At 42.2% G+C, this 19,809-nt stretch overlaps 1 protein-coding gene across 5 annotated transcripts; it reads left to right on the top strand.

The window, feature by feature from the left end:
* The first annotated feature begins 2,223 nt into the window (after positions 1-2,223).
* HMG20B (high mobility group 20B) lies at positions 2,224-18,884 on the top strand. Of its 5 annotated transcripts, none has more exons than XM_088149528.1 (10): positions 2,224-2,284; positions 4,279-4,368; positions 5,626-5,743; positions 6,754-6,957; positions 9,587-9,707; positions 10,857-10,903; positions 11,813-11,891; positions 13,197-13,412; positions 15,581-15,713; positions 16,300-18,884. In XM_088149528.1, the coding sequence occupies exons 2-10, from the start codon at positions 4,331-4,333 to the stop codon at positions 16,310-16,312; spliced, it is 969 nt and encodes a 322-aa protein (XP_088005654.1). In that variant the 5' UTR covers positions 2,224-2,284; positions 4,279-4,330; the 3' UTR covers positions 16,313-18,884. The 5 variants fall into 5 exon arrangements, with proteins under 5 accessions (XP_088005654.1, XP_088005656.1, XP_088005655.1 ...); XM_088149529.1 differs by lacking the exon at positions 2,224-2,284 and adding an exon at positions 3,260-4,011 and having other exon boundaries at positions 4,278-4,368; XM_088149531.1 differs by lacking the exon at positions 2,224-2,284 and having other exon boundaries at positions 3,260-4,368; positions 5,626-5,731.
* Positions 18,885-19,809: the final 925 nt, after the last annotated feature.

Here is a 19,809-nt window from a genome sequence, read left to right as displayed (position 1 = left end):
AGCATTTTACGTATTCCAACAGAGTGTCAAAGTTTACTGTACTGCTTCCAATGCATTCAGTGGGATCCATCCATCCATCCATCCATCCATCCATCCATCCATCCATCCATCCATCCCCTACCATCTAGGTTACCCCCCAGATATCTTGCTGAGATGGATCTCTTCCGACTGTTTCCTGGCTATTTAGAAAGCCAGCTTTTAAGAACAATCAATCAGTCTCCCTAACACAGGAAGGAACCTGGCTAGTTCCATTCACCTTTCTTGTCCAGAGTTCCAGTCCCGCCACATTCATGAAAACTCCAGGCAGAATTGTTCCAATTTTGAGTTCAAGTATTTCAGAGCACCCAAGATTGGTTGGCTGTTGCCTTACTTTTGTTCTCCGTGGCTTGTGCCACCCCGCACCCCTCAGCCTGGTGTCTAAATCAACAAAGATTGCTATTTTTAAAATGTATATTTTAAAATTTGTTTTAAAAATGTCACTTTATTTCTCCTTATGTACTGAATCATTTTATACTAATCCTTGTTTTTTTCTGTTTTGATTATAGCTTAATTTTTATTCTGACTTTGGGTATTTTCTAGAAAGTTGGGTATCATAATCAAGGCAAATAAAGGACATTGGTTTTCATCTTTATTATTATTGTTGTTACTGAATTATTACATGTTTTTAATCTTCTGTGGGGGGAAATAATAAACTCATTGATGGAGACAGCATAGTTGTTCAGCAAAAAACTACAAATAGAAGAACATATAATTTGCATAGTTTCCAAAGGATTACAAAGAAACTTGTGCCACTTTAAGGGTTTACAAATTGTGTCAAATGCAGACATTATAGCTCTGAGAAAATAGAGTATAGCACAGAGCTGTTGCTGCAAGTAAAGTTGAGAATGGTCAAAGGGGAACTGATAGTCAGGGTTACTTACAGTACTGTATGATAAAATTGGAGTATCATCTGGCGGGACCCAGGAAAAGAGCCTTTTCTGCCGTAACGCCTGCCCTGTGGAACATCATCCCCCCTGACCTTAGATTGGCCCCGACCGTCCTGGCTTTTTAGGGAGGCCCTGAAGACATGGCTCTGCTGCTGCGTCTGGGAGTCCGGCAATGGTGGGGAGCTCTGACGATGGCTGTGTTGACCTGATGTAGAATGAATTCTGCTGCTGATTGTGATTTTCTGTTTTTTAAATTGATTATGGGCAGTTTTTATACGTTTCTATATTGGTTTTTAACTTGCTGTTTTATTGTTTTTACCTTGTGAGCCACCTAAAGTTGCTTAGACGAGATGGGTAGCCATGCAATCAAATAAATAACAGCCACCACCCAGCTTGTAATATGTACAAGAATTACGTTGAGAGTCAATTTGTGTGAGATGGGCGGCTATATAAATTAGATAGGTAGGTAGGTAGGTAGGTAGGTAGGTAGGTAGGTAGGTAGATAGATAGATAGAGTTATGTGAATACGGAAATTGTGTTTTCCTAACCAGAAAGTTGAAAATATTCTGGGAAAATCAACAAAGCAGGTTAGGTGTGACTCATACTTTCTTGAAGTGGTTTGCTGGTTAACACGCACAGCTTGGGCAGAAATCTAAGCAGATACCAGCATCTCAAGTTCACTCCATATAGCTTATTCAGCCAGAACCGGGAAAGACCCTCCTGGGCCCATGTCATAAAGTTTGTTTGTTTGTTTTAATAGCGAGACCCAAGGGAAGCTTCTCCTGTTGGATTTCTGCCTGTTGCTGAACTCCTGGCTCTTTGTCAGTAGCTACAGCCTCCGGCCACCATGACCAGGAGAAACCGGGACTTTAAGACTTCCGCAAGTCGGGCCACAATTCCTTTCCGCAGTTGTAGTGGGCAACAACTTTGTTCTTGGGGAATTGATGGTTCGGTGCTGTGCGATTTTATCTTCCTACTTAAAACAGGAAGATAAAGAGCGGACAGCTACACAAAGCCGACTCATTGATAAATATTGGAAGAGGCGAGGAAATGCCTATTAAGTCTTTAATCACACCTCCGCAGTCCATGATTAACACTGTGGCTATTTTTTTATTCATCCTCCTTCCCTCATTGGCTCCTGCTTCAAGTCCGACCAACCCGTGCGCTCGGAACCCGTGACGTATTTCATCGCGCGCGGGAGGGCAGAGAAACCTGCCTATCATGACGTCGGGGAAGCCGCTCTTCTCCAATCAGCGTCTCGGGGGAAAGCTCGTTTAGAATAATGGTACAGTTGGGCGGGGGAAGGAGAGGAGGCGCTTCTGCGGGGGAAAGAGACGAAAAAGAGCCAAAGGAGCAGGAAAGTTTTGCGAGAGAATGTTGTATTTGCGGTGATAATAGGGAGCGGGGAGATCAGCCAGACCCAAGAAGGGGGGCGGGACGGGGCTGCGCAAGGGGGGAGATTCAGGAAGAATCCACGAACTATTGGGGAGAGGATGGGAGGGAAAGATGGAGGGAGGGAGAGGGGCGGTCTAGCTTCCTCTTTCCCCATCTTTTTCCCTCTCCATTGACCCGAGGGCATTGGTGTTAATTTAATGGTGTCTTCCCCGATATATTGCGATTTTCCAAGGTTCTGTCTTCCTAGTCTGGGTTTAGAGCAGCCTCACCTAACCTGATGCTTTTCAAACGTCCCGGATTGCAAAACCCATAAACCGCCAGCCAGCATGGCCGTTTGGAGCTCTTCTGGAATCCCTCGGCTGCAGAAAATTGCAGCTGGTCAAACGCTTTCGGGAAGCTCCCCCAAAAGCCGAAGGGCAACAACTCTCCCACTAGCCGATGGGACAATGCCTTCGGAGGCAGAGGTTCTTTTTGACCTATCTCTCCTCATGGATTTGGGCAGCTGCTCTTCTTCAGAAATTGTTGTACTCGTCTTCCTAAAGTGGTGTAATTCAGCAGTCCGCCTTGCATCTTGGAACAATGAAATCCAGAAATGAATACTGTATAGCGTTTGAGTGAGGTGGGATTTGGGGGGGGAGCGTCTGATCTGAATTTGCCATCCATCCATTTGATTGACGTTCTGTAGAATTTCTAATAATTCTACAAATGTAGAATTTCGACAATATGAATGGAGCACCAGTGAACACCACTGTTCAAACTGGAGTTTGATTCCCTGTATGCCATGTGGCTGTTTGCAGGATACAGACTGGCCAAGCTCGTATTAAACAAATGGGTTAGGTCAGGGTTCCTCAACCTTGGCAACTTTAAGATGGGTGGACTTCAACTCCCAGAATTCCCCAGCCAGCCATGCTGGCTGGGGAATTCTGGGAGTTGAAGTCCACCCATCTTAAAGTTGCCAAGGTTGAGAAACACGTAGCTACATGGACTACCATTCCAATTCAGTATAAGCCAGCTAATTGACTATATAACTGCAACTCCCCTCATTCCCATTGGCCATGCTGGCTGGGGATGATGGGGGTAGCAGTCCAACACAGCTGTAGAGCTTCCAGTTGAGGAAGAATATAGCAGTAGCCACTCAGTTTATCAAAGATGGCCATTGCTATATTCTAGAGAAGGGTTTCTCTTACGGTTGTTTTCCATTCTGTTCCTGTACTTCTGAAACCTTCAGGTTAGAAGCTTTTGGACATAAACTGTATACTGTGAGGGTCAAAAGGAGGGGAGAGAGGATATCTGCAGACTCTTCTCATCCAGGATATAATCTGTTCCAACTTCTTCCTTCGGGACAGCGCTATACAGCTCCATATGTTAAAACATCTAGACATCGGAATAGTTTTTTCCCTTGTGCCATTGCTCTGTTAAACACTGTATGATTTGATATGTACTGGACAGTGGCTTCTTCTTTGGAAAAGTTATTTTATTGGGCAGTGTTATTGTTACTGTTTATTAATTTTTGTTGCTATCCAAACGCACTGTTGATCTTGCTGTTCGTCACCGAAGACAAATTCCTTGTGTATATTTTATACTTGGTCATTAAAGTATTGTATTGTATAACAGATAGATTGGACCTCAGAATGATCCAGCGGGGCCTTCATCTGAACTTAACCTAAGCAAATGGAACCTCCCTTACAGGGTCAGCTTACCTCTGAAACACAGTTACTGATAAAAAAAAAACAAGTAAGGTATCTTGTCTCCTTTGCAAGCCCTGAAGGCTTTTGCTCAGCTGTTATAAGAGGCAAGATGCTAGATTCATCATGGATTTTTCATTTGAAGCATTTAGGCATTCAAAAAAGGAGTTCAGAGAGAGATTCAAAGAGCCATTTAATCTTCTGCATGAATTATTGCCTACCCGAGCTAATTGTTGTTTACACCGTAATCATTTCCACATGTCCTTTTTAGGTCCTTTAGTTTAAGTGGACATCTGTGGTTTTTTTTAAATTCAAGAAAAAGAAATGTCACAGAGCTCCAAGCAGCAATCTACTGGACTCCTGTGAGTGATGAACACCTTTTATTTTGGAAAGAGGGGACCTGGGTTATGTGTTTGCATGTGTGTGTCAGACAGACAGACGCTATAGTTATGCATGCGATCTTTTTCAAAATTCCAATTTGTGTCTAAAACTTTCCCTGAACCTATTTTGAACTGTCAGAAATGTTGTACAATGTTTAAATACTCAAAATGTGGAATCCTTCATCTTGAGTATGTGCAAAATCCCCCTGCCCCCCTTTTTTGGCCAGCTTCTAAAATCCTATTCAGCCTCCTCTTCTGTTTTTGGAATTTACCAGTCCTGATTATATTTGCATGGCACTGTCAGACACAAAAGTTTGTTTATTTACAGATTTATATCGTGCCTCTATTTTGTACAACTTAGGGGGGTGTACATCATGCTGTTACCTCTTTTTTCCCCCACAACAACAACCCTGTGAGGTGGGTTGGACTGAGAATGAAGGAGTGGCCTAAAGTCACCCAGCCAGTTTTCATGCTTAAGGGAGAACTAGAACTCATGGTCTCCTGGTTTCTAGACCAGTAGTTTACCCACTATACCAAGCTGGCTTATTAACCCATCACATGAGCAAGCTATATCCTAGAGAATGTTGCCTCCTGGTTCTTCCTCTTTGCATCAACAAGTAAGCAAATTCGACATGGATAACTTACTCTAAGGACTGAATCCAAACTTCTATTTTATTTGTGCCCAAATAAGCCAGGATCATACACCAATTTAAACCTGTATATTAGTTGCTTTTTATCTTGGCTGTTTAGGCTCAGTAAAACATGACTCTGCATTCTGTCTCTTTCCTTTCTGAGTGAATGAATGGAGCAAATGAGCTGTGTGCATTAGCATACAACTTGTTTGTGTAGTGGTTTAATATTTATGCTAAAATTCTCAACTTTAAATAAATTGTGGACCTGCCCAGTGACTCATTGTATTAAAACAGTCTTTTCAGCTAGGATTACTTGTTTTTCATTTAACACTGGGACTCACTTTATATATTTAAGTTTTAAATATAATGTTTTAAAGATATTCAAAGCTAATCAAAAGTCTTATTGAGTTCCATAGGGCTTATTTCTAAACAAGTAATCCTGTACCTTGTGCATTTTATGCAATTTTCTTTTCGGTTCATATCGCTTGATTCATTTAACTCTTCAGCTAGGTCCCTAAAGCGGTTCCTGTTTTGATGATAGATTTGGAATGTTTTGAAGTTCTCCATTGCTGCTGTGGAAATCTTTGCTTGTAACTTTGGATTACAGGAATGCTGCAAGTAAAACTCAGCATGGGAGTTTCCTTGTGGCTGTTAAGCAGGAGAAAGGCGAGGCCCCTCGATTAATTGGGGAGAAGCCCCACGGCGAAGAGGAGGTGAGCCCCCTGGTGCGTCCATATGAAAAGGCTCTTGATTTTTTTTTTTTTTTTTTATCCCTGGCCCACCTGGCAAGGGAGATGTCCTTAGCGAATCAGGATGTATCACCATCTTACCATTTTCCTGATTCCGCTGCAAAATTTTGATTAGCCATCATAGGAAGTGTTGCAAGAAAAGGGCAGTCAGCAGGAAATCTAGCGACTTGGGGCCTGTACGTGATACAATTGGAGTGTGTTTAGCATTGAAAAAGTATCGAAATAACAATGGCCAAACTTTGCATGCAAAAAGTTTAAGAAGTGAATTTGGGTGGGAGATCACCAGGAAATACTAGAAGTGTTGGCTAGGCTGGGAGTTTTAAACATCCAGAAGAAATAGCAAACAGCTTTTACATTGTTGCAAAGAAAGCTACATGGACGAAATCACTAGAAGTCTAGCTCAACTTGGAGAAGGCTTTATCTTTTTTGTAGATTAAATACTTTGATCTAAATAACCTTACTTTGCATGCTTTTGCATTGACTAATCCAGTGTTTCTCAACCTTGACAACTCTAAGATATGTGGACTTCAACTCCCAGAATTCCCCAACCAGCCATGCTGGCTGGGGAATTCTGGGAGTTGAAGTCCACACATCTTAGAGTTGTCAAGGTTGAGAAACACTGGACTAATAATTAGAGGGGAGTGGATATTTGGAGGCCTTAAAGTCTACTTCCCTCTGCATTCCTCTTTTCACCCATGCCACTGGAACTCTCATTTTTCCCTCTTTCTGACCTGGGAAACTCCACAGACATGGGCCTCACCCTTTCAAGGAGATATCTGCATTTTTGAGGGCTAGAAACTAACTTCTAGAGTGCAGCCAGAGATTCTTAGTATACTGAATCCCCCAACCAGGATCGCATTTCAGGGTTTTTCCTTTGCTTGTGTGGAATTGCCACAAATAGGTGGTGGCACCCTGAACACAGGTACCAGAAATGCAATGAGTTGCAGATCAGAGTGACCTGAATCTCTTCTTTCTGCTGTGGGCAGCCAGTGAAAAAGCGGGGCTGGCCGAAAGGCAAGAAGAGGAAGAAAATCCTCCCCAATGGACCGAAGGCCCCCGTGACAGGTTACGTCCGCTTTCTGAACGAGCGACGGGAGCAAATTCGGATGCAGCGCCCAGATTTGCCCTTCCCTGAGATCACAAAGATGTTGGGAGCAGAGTGGAGTAAACTACAGCCCACAGAAAAGCAGGTGAGAGGACATGGAAAATATGTAAGGTTTTTTTTGAAGACTGCAGAAATACCAACCATGATCGTTAGGCATGAGAAAGAGAGTGTAAAATCTTATTTCCACATCCTCACTAAAAATATTCAGCATGGGTCATGTGAACATACATCTCTCTCTCTTTCCTTGCATACCCTTTTCCCTCTCTCCAAATCCTTTCTTATTCTATTTTGAAGCTTGGATTATAAACCCTAGTTTGTTTTTAGTGCTACTACTTGCTTTGAACACCATTTTAGATACGTCACTAAGATGTAAATTTAATAATGATATGGTAGGAAGCTGAGGACAAGCTGCTCGTGGGGATGGTGATTGAGACCTGTCCCACCTTGCAGCCCTCAGTGCCCAACCCCAGGGCCAGGTCATCAGATCCTTGGTGGTCCTGGACCCTGGCTGCTTGGCTGAAGGCCAAGTTGGTATGTAATCAAACCATCCTCGTGCAGGATCTGTTTGTGGATGAGGCAGTCAATCTGGAGTGTATAACCAAGACATGGGTGAGCTTGGAGGGGGGAATTCCCATCTGGGTTCCTGGTCTGGCACCAGCCACGAGCTTAGGGCAGGAAACGTGGCATGGCCGTTGTCATCCAGGAGGCCTCGATGGCTTTCAGATGCTCTGCTCTGCAGAGAATCAAATGTAGGACAAGTTGGGCTTGTTGCTGCTAGACCAGCTGCCCTCTGATGCAGCAACATTCCTGCCTAAACTGCTAGATTCTGTCTCTGGGTTGGTGGTGGAGTCTCAAAGGCTTAAAGTTCTTGGGGATTTCAACCCATCTTCAGGTGGTGTAGAGACTGGGACAGCTCAGGAGTTCCTGGCAACCAGGAAGCCATGGGCCTAGTCAAAGTCATTGTAAGCTTGACTCACACTGGATGTCACACAATCCATGTGGTTTTTGTCTTGGGGCAGTTGCAATGTGATGTGAGAGTGGAAAACATTACCACCAGTCCTTTGCCATCAGTCCTTTGCCACTTTCTGACTGCTGGTGCTGCCCCCATTCTCCCCCATGATCTGATAGGCAATTCAGTTGTGGTCTTGGTCACTGCCAGGAATGGCCATATGATGACAGCCTTGGACCAGATTACTCCAACAGAGCATCACACTCTGCATAGATTCTGAGGTATTTGTAAGTTTTCTGAAGATACTTGGGAGATGAAACACCTGAAAAATCCTTAGAGTGCTTTTGATGGAAGATGAAGAGTGAATCTGAGCATGAGTAAGAGCTGTTATTAGGAATTACATTGTGGGGTAAGACCAGCAAAACATAGTTATTTTTCTGCTCTTATGTCCACTGATTCAGCAGCCCTCTTTAAAGAGACTTGTTCTTGCTAGGAAGGGATGAGCCATAGGATCATCTGGATGGCCATTGTGAGGAATGTTCTAGCCATTTGGCAAATAAAGTTGCTCAGATTCCCAAATCCTGTTGAGGAGAGAGAAGCAAGGTCTGGCATGGTTATCTGGGATGAGTCTGAACCTGTAACTCCTAAGGAAATGGGCAGGGTTCTCAGTATCCTGGCTATCTGTTTATTAGATTCATGGCCCTCCTGGGTGGTGAGGGCCATCCAGGAGGTAACATGCGCTGGGTCCATGTGATAGTATAGTTGAGGGAGAGGGTGTCATCTGATGGGACCCAGGAAGCAGGTCTTCTCTGTCATAGAACCTGCCCTCTGGAAGGACAATCCCATAGAGAATAATATGGGTCCCACCCTGGCTTTCTTTAAATGAACCCTTAAAACTTGGCTCTTCCCCCATTTATTCCCCAGACCCTTGAGGAATAAATGGTTGTCAGAAACTGCTTATTTTTCTCTGGACATTTGTTGTTCCTTTCTACTGTTAAAAATGCCACATAAAGTTGTGATGGAGTTGGGTGGCCATATAAGATAAATAGTCAGACAGACAAGACAAGACAGGACAAGACATAGGGTCTTCCTGGCAGCAACACTTTCAAGGAAATAAGGTTAATTTCTGCCTTCATTTTACTCTTGAAGGCCAGTAAAGATTGTTCTGTTCTACTGGGCATACTTTGTCCCCATCTAATCCCAATCTAGAATTTATTGATTGGGTTTTGCTTCTGCAAGTTTGAATTCTATTTTTATTGTACATCAGCCCAGGTGCCTGCTTATGTGCCATCAAGTTGGTTCTTAGTGACCACACAGGTAGATTTTCTTCAGGATGATTTGTCAACCAACTAATCCTTCAGGCCTTCCAACAGTGACCCATCATCGCTGTAATTGAATCCACCTACTATGCTGCTGGTCGTCTTCTTCTCTTCCCTTCTACCTTTCCAGCATTAGAGCCTTCTCCGGAGAGCTAGGTCTTCGCATAATCTGTCTGAAGTAGGATAATTTGAGCCTGGCCATTTGTGCCTCGACGGAGAACTCTGGGCCCATTTGTTCATTTTCTTGGCTATCCATGGTATTCCTAGGAGTCTTCTCCAAAACCAAACTTCAATAACTTCAGTATTTTTCTATCCTATTTCTTCAAAATCCAAAGCCAGTTGCTTACTATAAGCATATTATGAGCTTCTAAGATTATAAACACATTAAATAAGAACAGGATGGAGTTTGTGGATTGGGGCAATCGTAAGTTTTCCTGTGTTTTCAGCGCTATCTGGATGAGGCTGAACGGGAGAAGCAGCAGTACATGAAGGAGCTGAGGGAATACCAGCAATCAGAAGCTTACAAGCTGTGTGCTGAGAAGATGCAAGAGAAGAAAATCAAGAAAGGTCAGTTTGGTGGTTGCATCTGAGGCTGTTCTAGATAATTTGAGAATTTTATTTAGAGCAGGAGGAAGCTAGGGAGATAAGTGCCTGGCCCAGAGAGAGATGATACTTGAAAATCCAGCAGAGGGGAATTGTACAAGTTGTCTCTTAGTGATTCCCTATTGCTGTATTTCTTCATCGTATTGCTGTTCTAAAGGGATATATTTAGCTTTTCGTTCAATAATGTATGTATGCAACAAAGTAATTAATGGACTCTAGACTCTAAAAAAATGCTTGTTAACTTTGTAATACAATCTGTATCTATATATTTTATTTTATGCATTTAAATACATTTTTCTGAAAAGAGGTCCGTAGGTTTCACCGGACTCGTGGCACAAAAAGGTTAGGAACCCCTGACTTATAGACTTCCCCAGTAGTTTGCTGTCCCACTCCCCTCCAGCTGATCTCTCAGCCTCCCTTGTAATTGCTCTTTAAAAAGAACCCTCCCTATGGGTGATGGAAAGTGGAGCGGCAAGAGTAATGCCTACTTATGTTTCCAAGCAGGCTGATGGCTACATAATAATTAGCTAGCCATCCGTTTGATTTACCCAACATCAGAAACATAGTCAGATGAGCTAACCTAAGACAAGGTTGCAAACAAGATTGTATTGAGGAATGAGAACTACCTGCTCTTCCTGGAGACCAGCCCTTTTTAGATAAGATGCCATGAAGACTGGTGAAGATTTCCATCCCATTTTAATTTGATGCATCGTTGGAAAGGAAAAGATAGATTGCCAGGCTATCGGATTTCTTTTTTTTTTTTTCCTGATCTCCAAAGGGATGAACAAACATTGCCCACAATCAGATGCTCCTCAGCCTTTGTGCATAATTGCTGGCAAATATTTCCATTTAAATTTCCGACTGTAAAGTCTTATTTCCACAGTATCACTCAGTGTAGGTATCCTTGGTCCAAGTGAGTATGAATCTCTTCTTTTCCTTGCATATTCCCTTCCCTCCCCTCCACTCTGCTATCTTGAAGTTAAAAGTTCTAGGATGGTCTGTTAGGTAGGACAGACGGTTTCTTTGGAGGGGCTTAATTCAAATCATGACTGCATTATCAACTCCTTGGTACCTGTTCGGTTAACTATCTTTTTTTTTTTTAATATATTTTAGAGGATGCTGGTCCTGGAACTGTGAACACATTGCTAAATGGATACAAGGTAAGCAGCTTGTCAGGGTTTAAGGGAAGGCTTCAGATCTTGCTTGAGGAATATCAAACGTGAAAATGAGAAATTGTGTTTGTGGATATTTTCTGGTTACTAGTCACCTACGTAAGGGATCTCTCCATCTATCAGCCTTACCTTTTACCTAGCATACAGAACGTGATCTGTTTAATATAGCAAAGAGTATACTTTCTCTAGGCCTTTTTCCCCCCAGGCAGCAGTTGTAGGTATTTGCAACAGAGCTGCAAGCTGCAATATCGAAACATTTATATCTGAATGTCAAAGAGAAAAAAAAACCCAGCAATTTGAGCCTAGAAACTACAGATAAACTGCAAAAAAGACAGTTCTGTTGATGTAGTTTTTGACAGTTCTAGAAATTATATTTAGAATTTGCATGAAAGCTTTCTGTTGTGGTCTTATGATCTTCCTACTGATTTGAAAATTAGGGAAAAAATTAAAAGTATGTTCATTGCTCAGAAAAATCCATTTGGTGCTGCCTAGATAAAGCTGTTTTAGTCTCTTGAGCATTAAATAGAGGGTGGTTGTGTTCTTTTTATTAACTGCCCGTGACTGTTTATTCTTCTAAAATAGAAGAAGAATCATAGATACGTTATTTATGTTTTATCCTCTGTTAGCTTTGTCTTGGAGCTTTGATACTAGACATGTGGCACACTCATGTTTACAAATAAATGGGGCGGGGGTGAGAGAAAATCTGCTGAATTATGCACCTTGTAGCTCCATTGCAATACACATTTCATTGCCAATTCTGAACAAGAAAGGATATTATTTTCTAAGACACCATTTGTTCCCAGATTTCCAGTTTTTCCATGCTGAGCTGAGAAAAATATGTAATCTTTGAGCTACTAACACTTTTCACTTAGCTTTCTTACCTGTATTTTCTTGCAGACTGGGGAAAGTGGCAGTGATGGCTTCTCAACGTTTGATGTCCCGATTTTTACAGAGGAATTCTTGGACCAGAACAAAGGTATACATGAAGCTCTTGAAATATGCTCAGTATTAAGATAGGGTGGGTTTTTCTTATGGACACTGGGGCATACCAAATAACGTTTAATTTCTTCCCTCTACCCTGTTCTCCAAAAGCCATGAGCAATGGCTGCAGCCTGAATCTCAGACCTAATAGGAATGAATTGTTGGGCTGAGTGACTGTCTATGTATGTTAAAAGGGCGTGTTACCTTTTCTATTTCTTTATATATACCAGAGATGTCTCTTTTTACAAAGAAGCTTGGATCCACGGTGATTTGAAGATAGGTTTGAAACTGAAATATACCCAAATTTTCACGGGATGTTGCGGCTTTATTAAAATGTTAATTGGCTTGAGGAAGGAGGACCAGCTTGGCTTAAAATGGCTAGAAGAATCTGGAACTGGGCTTTTTTGCCTTCAGTTGAGATGGAAGGGAGATTGCGGTATTAATCACTTAATGGAAATGTTTATTTGCATATAATGCTAGAGATGGGTATTAGCACTTTACAAGAGGCTAGTTCTAATACTTACCATCTAAAGCAAATGACTCGATTAACAGATCTTGCTAAGCTATGCAAGACAATTGTTAAACAATTGTTAATTGTTAATTGTTAAACAATTAACAATTGTTTATTAAATGAATCACAGTTGGCTCAGTTCACAAATTGGGCTAAATCATAAAAACCACAGTAGCTTTGTTTCTAGTACATGCTAGGTCAAAAAATAAAGAAATCACCTTGGCTTTGAGAAGTGTTGGCTTCGTGAAGTGTCTGAACCAGATCACTTTCTGTTTTGGCTCTCTTCATAAAGCACCTGGGAGATCCTGCCTAGGTATTCCCATCAGGATTCCTCATTAGATACTAAATCTTCCAGAACCATTTCTCCAGCAATTGGGGGAGAAGGCAAGCAGTGCACAGAAGTACAGTTCAGATGACATTGGTAAACCCAACTGGCTACATTCATGCTAAGCCACTAGGAGAGTCTACTTATTGCTAGGACATTATGGAAGACAAATAGACTGTCCATAAAACCAGCTTCTCCCAGTCTGGTGCCTCTAGTTGTGTTGGGACTGTAACTCTCAAAATGCCTAACCCACACAGCCAAAGTCTGGGGATTCTGAGAGTGTAACTAACATATTTGGAAAGTGTCAACTTGGGGCAAGTTATAGCAGGCAATTGCCTGTTTTTATCATGGGACTGGGGACAGAGGAGGAAGGAGCAGGCAGGAGAATTGTGACCCATGTTTTTGTTTTTGATTCTGGCCCTCTTCCCCCCCCCCCCCGCCCCTTTCTCTTTTTGCTGGAGCAGCCCGGGAAGCCGAACTGCGGAGACTGCGTAAGATGAACACGGAGTTTGAGGAGCAGAATGCCATCTTGCAGAAGCACACAGAGAGCATGAGCTGTGCGAAGGAGCGCCTAGAGCAAGAACTTGCACTGGAGGAGAGGCAGACAGTGGCGTTGCAACAGCGGCTCCAGACGGTGCGCCAAGCTCTGACAGCCAGTTTTGCCACCCTTCCCATTCCAGGTACTGGAGAGTTTTGGTCTGGCAGCGTTTCCCCTGCCAACTTAGGAGACTAACGCTCATGAAAGTCTACATGCTTTGCGGTTGTTATCCATAGCACTTGTGTATTTTTTAGGGCTGCGTTGATCATGACAGTGCCATAAGCAAGGCAGTGCTCCATAGAGCATTAAGGTGGTCACATTTACCAGAAGGTTTGGAACAGTGTTTCTCAACCTTGGCATCTTTAAGATGTGTGGACTTCAACTCCCAGAATTCCCCAGCCAGCCGTGCTGGCTGGGGAATTCTGGGAGTTGAAGTCCACACATCTTAAAGATGCCAAGGTTGAGAAACACTGGTTTGGAAGGACACTTTAGGGGCCTTCCAGGAAGTCTGTACATGCATAGAAATCACTTTCACCATAAAACAGAAGAGTTGGAAGGGATCTTTGATTTCATCTAGTCCAACCTCTCTTCAGTAGAGGAGTTGACAGATGACCATCCAGCCTCTGTTTGGAGACTTCTACCAAGATTATTGCTGAAAGAAAAACCCCTCCAAATGATTTGGACAGGCCTACTATTTATACTTAGGTTGTAGACCAAGGTGGATAATCTTACTGTGCTGGGAATGTTCTCTCTCTCTCTCTCTCTCTTTTTTCCCCTTGGTTCTGAGGGCACGTGGTGGCGATATAAGGACATCTTAGAGGGATTTGAAATATGACATCTTTAATGCAGTGGAACCTCGGTTTACGAACTTAATTCGTTCCGTGATTCTGGTCGCGACCCAAATTGGTCGCAACCCGAAGCAAATTTTCCCATAAGGTTCAATGTAATTACCGTCAATCCGTTCTGGCGTGGAGGACAGGGAGGCGGCTATTGCTTGGAGGGAGAGTCCCCCTCCCTACGACCACGTGTCAGGGGTGGAAAATGGCCACGGATCACGTGTCAGGGGCGGAAAAATGGCCGCGGATCACATGTCGGGGGCGGAAAAATGGCCGTGGACCACGTGTCGGGCGGAAAAATGGCCGTGGACCACGTGTCAGGGGCGGAAAAATGGCCGTGGACCACGTGTCACGGGCGGGAAAATGGCTGCGGACCGGGTCACAGGAGGGAAAATGGCCGTGGATCCTGTTCGTAACCCGAGGCGTAGTTCGCGAACCGAAGCAAAATTTTGCGGCCGGAGCTGGTCATCACCCGAAAAGTTCATGAACAGAAGCGTTCATAACCCAAGGTTCCACTGTACTTTGCTGCTTAAAAAAAAAAACTAAAATAGGTGTGTTAATTCTAGAGAAGGCTTAATATATTATGTTTGCTTGATGTTTTGCAAAATAACCTTTTATTCCTCCCCCTCAAAAAGGGGGGGGACTCTTGGAGAGGTGCAAGAAATTAATAAAAGGGTTGGGGAGCCATTGTCGTCTGCTGGTTGTCTTCTTCTGCCATAGGCCACTTGAATGGCGGAGGCAAAGTAGATGGTGATGATGCTGGGATAAATTTAGTGAAATCCAGAGCCAAAATACAGGTACTCCTCGGGTTATGATAGCAATTGGGACCAGGATTGCCATCGCTAAGTGACGCGGTCATAAAGCGCAACATCACGTGACTGCATTGCTTAGTGATGACAGTCCCGATTGCCGTTGTAACTCCAAGACTGTGGGCCATTAAGATGGAAGAGGAGGGAGTCCCTGGTAAGGAGTGCGGGAGTGCTGTGGGGGTGGTGGGGGGAGGCCAGGGTAAAAAAAAAAAAAAAAGTTAAAAAAAACAGAAGCAAGCAGCAGCAAACCAGTTTGATACTGGTGCTAAGAAAGCAGTCTCCAGGATTCAAGCTTGACTTAAGGACTTTTTAATTTCCCCCAGTTAGATACTTTCTAGATTCCAGCTGTATATTTTAGAGCTAAAATGGAAAATTGAAAAAAGCAGCTTTATGCATCGACAACCCTCTGAATTGGGTCAATGTGTTCTGTAACTATGCAGTCCAAGTACAAAATATGCTATTGAGAAAACATGCTGAATCTCATGTTTTACTTCGTAAAATGCAAGTTTTTAACTCCTGGTTCTCTTAAAGTGATGTCAGAATAAGATTTCCAGGATTCAGAGGATGAGGGTTTGTTCTTTGCTGTCTTAAAAGTAGCCTACATAATGTTAATCAGTAAGGATGCTAATTGATGCTCAAGCAGCTAATGGGTTTCTTTCCAACAGGCACAGGTGAGACCCCCACACTGAACACCCTTGATTTCTACATGGCGAAGCTTCACAGTGCCATCGAGAGCAACCCTATACAACACGAAAGGCTGGTTGTCCGAGTCAAGGAGATTTTGTCCCGCGTTGCCCAGTAAGCATCAATGTGTATTTCTATAATAAGCAAGGGTGGAATAGAAGCCACCCATGACCTTTTGCAAAATGGGGCTAACGCACAGAGAGGTGAGAATGTTTGCCAGGAAGGCTGCCCACTTCAGATCCAGATACTACACATCTCTTATCTTGAATTATCTGCGTGTCCAGGGTTTGGACAGCACTAGGTCTTTCCCATCACTTCCTTCTGTTTCCTTTTTAAACTGAAGGAGCCTGGGATCTTCTGTCCGCAAAGCAGGCGGATGGCTCTGCTGTTGCACTGTAGGCTTCTTTTCAGCCACGCAGTCTTGGCATAAGGGAAAGATGGGAATCCAGAAATAGAACACGTTCCTTTGCATGTGTACTCTAAAGCAATTTTATGTTTAGTTCCTTGAGGTTCATTTCCTAGTTTGGTGTGCGGACTGAAAATAAACAAAGCTGCCTATTGGAGGGTGGAAGCATTGAGAGCTAAAATGAAGGTTGTGTTGGGTTAGTTGTTGTTTAAATTGGTCATTTCCAAGGCGTCCAATGTTTTGTCACAGACAACTGAGCATGTTGTGAGTAACTCTCTCTCTCTCTCTCCTCAGCGAGCATTTGTAGGCAACCACGACTCTCCTGGCACAACTTAATAACATCTCAACTACAGTCTGCCATGTTGCTGGACTACACTGCTGGATGTTCCTGATGCCGCTGCCTTTATGTAGCAGATCTTCTCTGGTGCCTCTTCCCTTCAAAGAGCCTTACCTTGCCTTCCCTGTTCCTGAAATGTGTAGGAAAACCCCTTTTCTTTCCAAGCTTTGTCCTCTCCTGGCTCTTTCCGAAGTTGCTGGCAGGACAGTAGATGGTAGAAGGACAGAAAATTAATCTGACTTGTCCACGGTTGCTGGGTTCTGGAACTGTGTTTTCTTCTCCAAAGTATAGATTTCCAGGCTAATTGTGCCACTGAAAACAGCTTGCAAATAACTCTGGCAAAAAAAAAAAAAAATCTCAAGAAAAGATATTAGACAGCTTTGACACCAAATGAGTATTGCAGCCACTGGGATATGTGGCTGGCTACTGTGGCTACTAATAGATCACACAGGAATATCAAAAGCAGGCCCAGGGAGACCAAGATTTACAGGCAGATATTGGAGTGGTTAGAAGTAGATCAATAAGGATTTCTGACTCCCAGTTATTTAACAATAGCAACTACACAGTGCCTCCTCTCCTCTAACTCTAAATTATACTACTGAGATTATGAAAGCTGGGGTTGTGTGAGAGGCCTCTGAACTCAAATGCTGATCTTTGATCCTTGATTCTTCTTTAATTTTGAGCATATACCCGAATCCAGCTATATGCTCAAAGCAGAATAGATCCTTCAAGTCTGAAAACTGTCCTCCCCTCTGATAAGATGTACAGATAATTTAATTCCATTCTGTTCCACATCAACATGTTTTTAAAATCAGAGCAAAACATGCTTTTTTTTACTATTAATATATTTTGTATTCTCATTTTAATTATCCTTCTGCAACATTTTACTGACAAGCATTTTGGGATGCTTTTTTGAACTGAGAAATGCATTGCAAAATTTGAATAAGTGCAAACCCAAGGGGTAAATATGTTTCAATCCAAATATCCATTGACAGGATGTTTATCTGATTAGTTCTCATCAAAATGTGTTAGTCATCCCAAATGAGGTGTTTCACTGACTGGATTCATGTATGCTAAACCATGGCTTGCTTAACCATGGTTTGTTGAATAGCTGGGTTCACACGATTATGTCAAGTTAAAATTTAAAAAAAATCTCCTGATGACTTAGTGAGATGTGTGAATACTGACAAAGATCATAGTTGCATGGCAGACTTACCTATAATTAGCCCAACCACAATTTACTCAGTTTGCCCAATTTTCTGCATTTGCATGACCTGCTGAAACATAAACTAACCATGCAGACTGGGTTCACACAACACACTAGGCTGATACCTGGCTGGCTGCTTTGGGGTTTGCAAAAACAGTCCACGTGTTATTTCAAAGATCTTCCTATCCCAGGAATGAGCAGCTTATGGCCTGCACATCACAGGCACATTGATTTCAGTTCCTTTTCATCTTCTAGGGCAATTTAAGGTGCAAATAGGAATGATTTCCCTTTGGGAGCCTTGGACTTCCATCCCCGGGCCAAAAAATGGGTTTCAGCTCAGGAGACCGACTGTCAAATATTGCCAACTTTTGACCTAGCTAAAAGCCATGTCTCCAAACTGGATGGCCAGTGCAGATATGTTTTAAATCATGCTGTTTATCCCAGGATCTCTGCATGCAGAGTTGATGTTCTCTGATTGATCTCCAGGCCTTCTCTTTGTAGAGTAATCTATTTTATACTGGAGATTCCAGAGAAGTTTTATTAGCATACATTAGGTTTCAAGAGGTGGAACTTTTCTTAGATTGGCTGCCTTACATAATTTTAAATACATATACTGCGACCTAACATCCACCTAATATTTTTTTCAGGGTGAATACCCCTCCCACCTCAGTGTGCATTTGTCTACATTTGCACTGTATGTAATGAAAAGTCTTGCAGATGGGATACAGAAATCAATCACTCAGGAATTTGGCATGAGGTTTTTATTTTTTATTTTTTTTAAAGAAAAAAGGTTACAGACCTTGTGTCTACAATTGAAGGTACATATATAGGGCTGGTAGAATCTCTGAAACCAAAATAGGAAACTGAAGACAGATTCCCATCTTGTATGCAAGGAACTTTCAAAGCCATTGTTCCTTCTCCATGAAAAGAATGGGTGAAAGTTCCTATGAATAAAGCTGCATATGTAGGTTAAGTTTGCTTTGTCTAAAATAATGTTTGTTAGTTGCTGGAAGCAATTTAACAATGCAAAATCTGAGTTACCTTGGCATTAAATAATGGCTTTATTTATTACATAATGCTGCACCCCTTTCTCGTGACAGAATAAATCCATGCTGATTATTATCATGAATTATGTCTTATTTAGTTTTGTATTTTCTTAATGCAATAGGATGGGGTTTTTAAACATAAGAGTTGCATTTAAAAGTGTATTTTCAACCTTTTCCTCCCCCCTCTGCAAAAAAAAAAAAATCTTTAGCAGTATGGAAAATAGTTATGCTTGTCTTGTGAGGGCAGATATTCTTTTTTTAAAAACAAATAAAATACATAAACATACAACTTGACTAATTCCTTCTTTTTATCACAAACATTACTTGGGGATGAAAATGAAGCAAATGCATGTGAATTATCTCTGAGAACAATCTCTTAGTCACGAATGTGAGATGGATAGCTATATAAATTGAAAAAATAAACAGTTATCGGGTTTACTGGGCTAATTGGTAGGTACTTGTGTATTCAGTGCTGTTCGAAGGCATAAACTACATCTAGAATGCAGGAAGTTGAGAAGGGGTTTCTTAAGGTACAATTAAATAGATACAATGGAATATAATTTTATTGTGTGAGCAGTAGGTGTTAACATGAGATTATTAAAAAGTTGCATAAAACAAATTATATTGATCTGAGTGAATCAAATTGCAAATTTGATTAATTATAAAAGAAAATGCCATTCCATTATAACTCAAAGCTACAGGGTATTCGAAAGCTATTCCATCTGCGAGTAGATAAACGGGTAATCCCATTTAGATGGGAGGAACCGGCGGTGCTGCGCGGGGGAGCAAAATACAGGTGCTGGCCGAACTCCGAATGCAGCCGGCGTGAGCGGCGAGGAAGACCTAAGGAGGAGGAAAAGCCTGCGTGACCCCCTAGCGGCCCCTGCTGGTCACACAGCGTAACAGCACTAATTGTATAATTGTAAGATTTCACTGTCCCACTGTTAGAATTATATATATGTACCTTGTGAGCCGCCCAGAGTTCCCCATTGGGGGGAGATGGGCGGACAATAAATCGAATGTATAAACAAATAAATAAAAAAATAGTAAAAGTAAAATCAAAAATTAAAACCAGGCTGATATTAAATCTGTCACTTTACAAATAATTAAATTTTTATCAGAAAATATTTCTTGCAACAAAAATGAAATAAATAACTTGATTCCTTGCGTTCCTCACTTCTCCATATATGCCTATCGTTGATATACATTCCACT

This window comes from Python bivittatus, unplaced genomic scaffold (assembly GCF_059951505.1).
Source record: "Python bivittatus isolate LINGU-HERP-01145 unplaced genomic scaffold, Pbiv_v1 ctg000580_np1212, whole genome shotgun sequence".
Taxonomy (NCBI): domain Eukaryota; kingdom Metazoa; phylum Chordata; class Lepidosauria; order Squamata; family Pythonidae; genus Python; species Python bivittatus.
Note: the sequence above shows the minus strand (reverse complement) of the source record. Positions and strands in the feature narration are given on the sequence as shown.

Excerpts from the sequence above, each read along its gene's own strand:
- HMG20B (XM_088149528.1), top strand. The coding sequence starts at position 4,331 with ATGTCACAGAGCTCCAAGCAGCAATCTACTGGACTCCT. Across the intron at positions 4,369-5,625 it reads CAGCAATCTACTGGACTCCT|GAATGCTGCAAGTAAAACTC; the intron begins GTGAGTGATGAA and ends TTTGGATTACAG. Across the intron at positions 13,413-15,580 it reads TGCCACCCTTCCCATTCCAG|GCACAGGTGAGACCCCCACA; the intron begins GTACTGGAGAGT and ends TCTTTCCAACAG.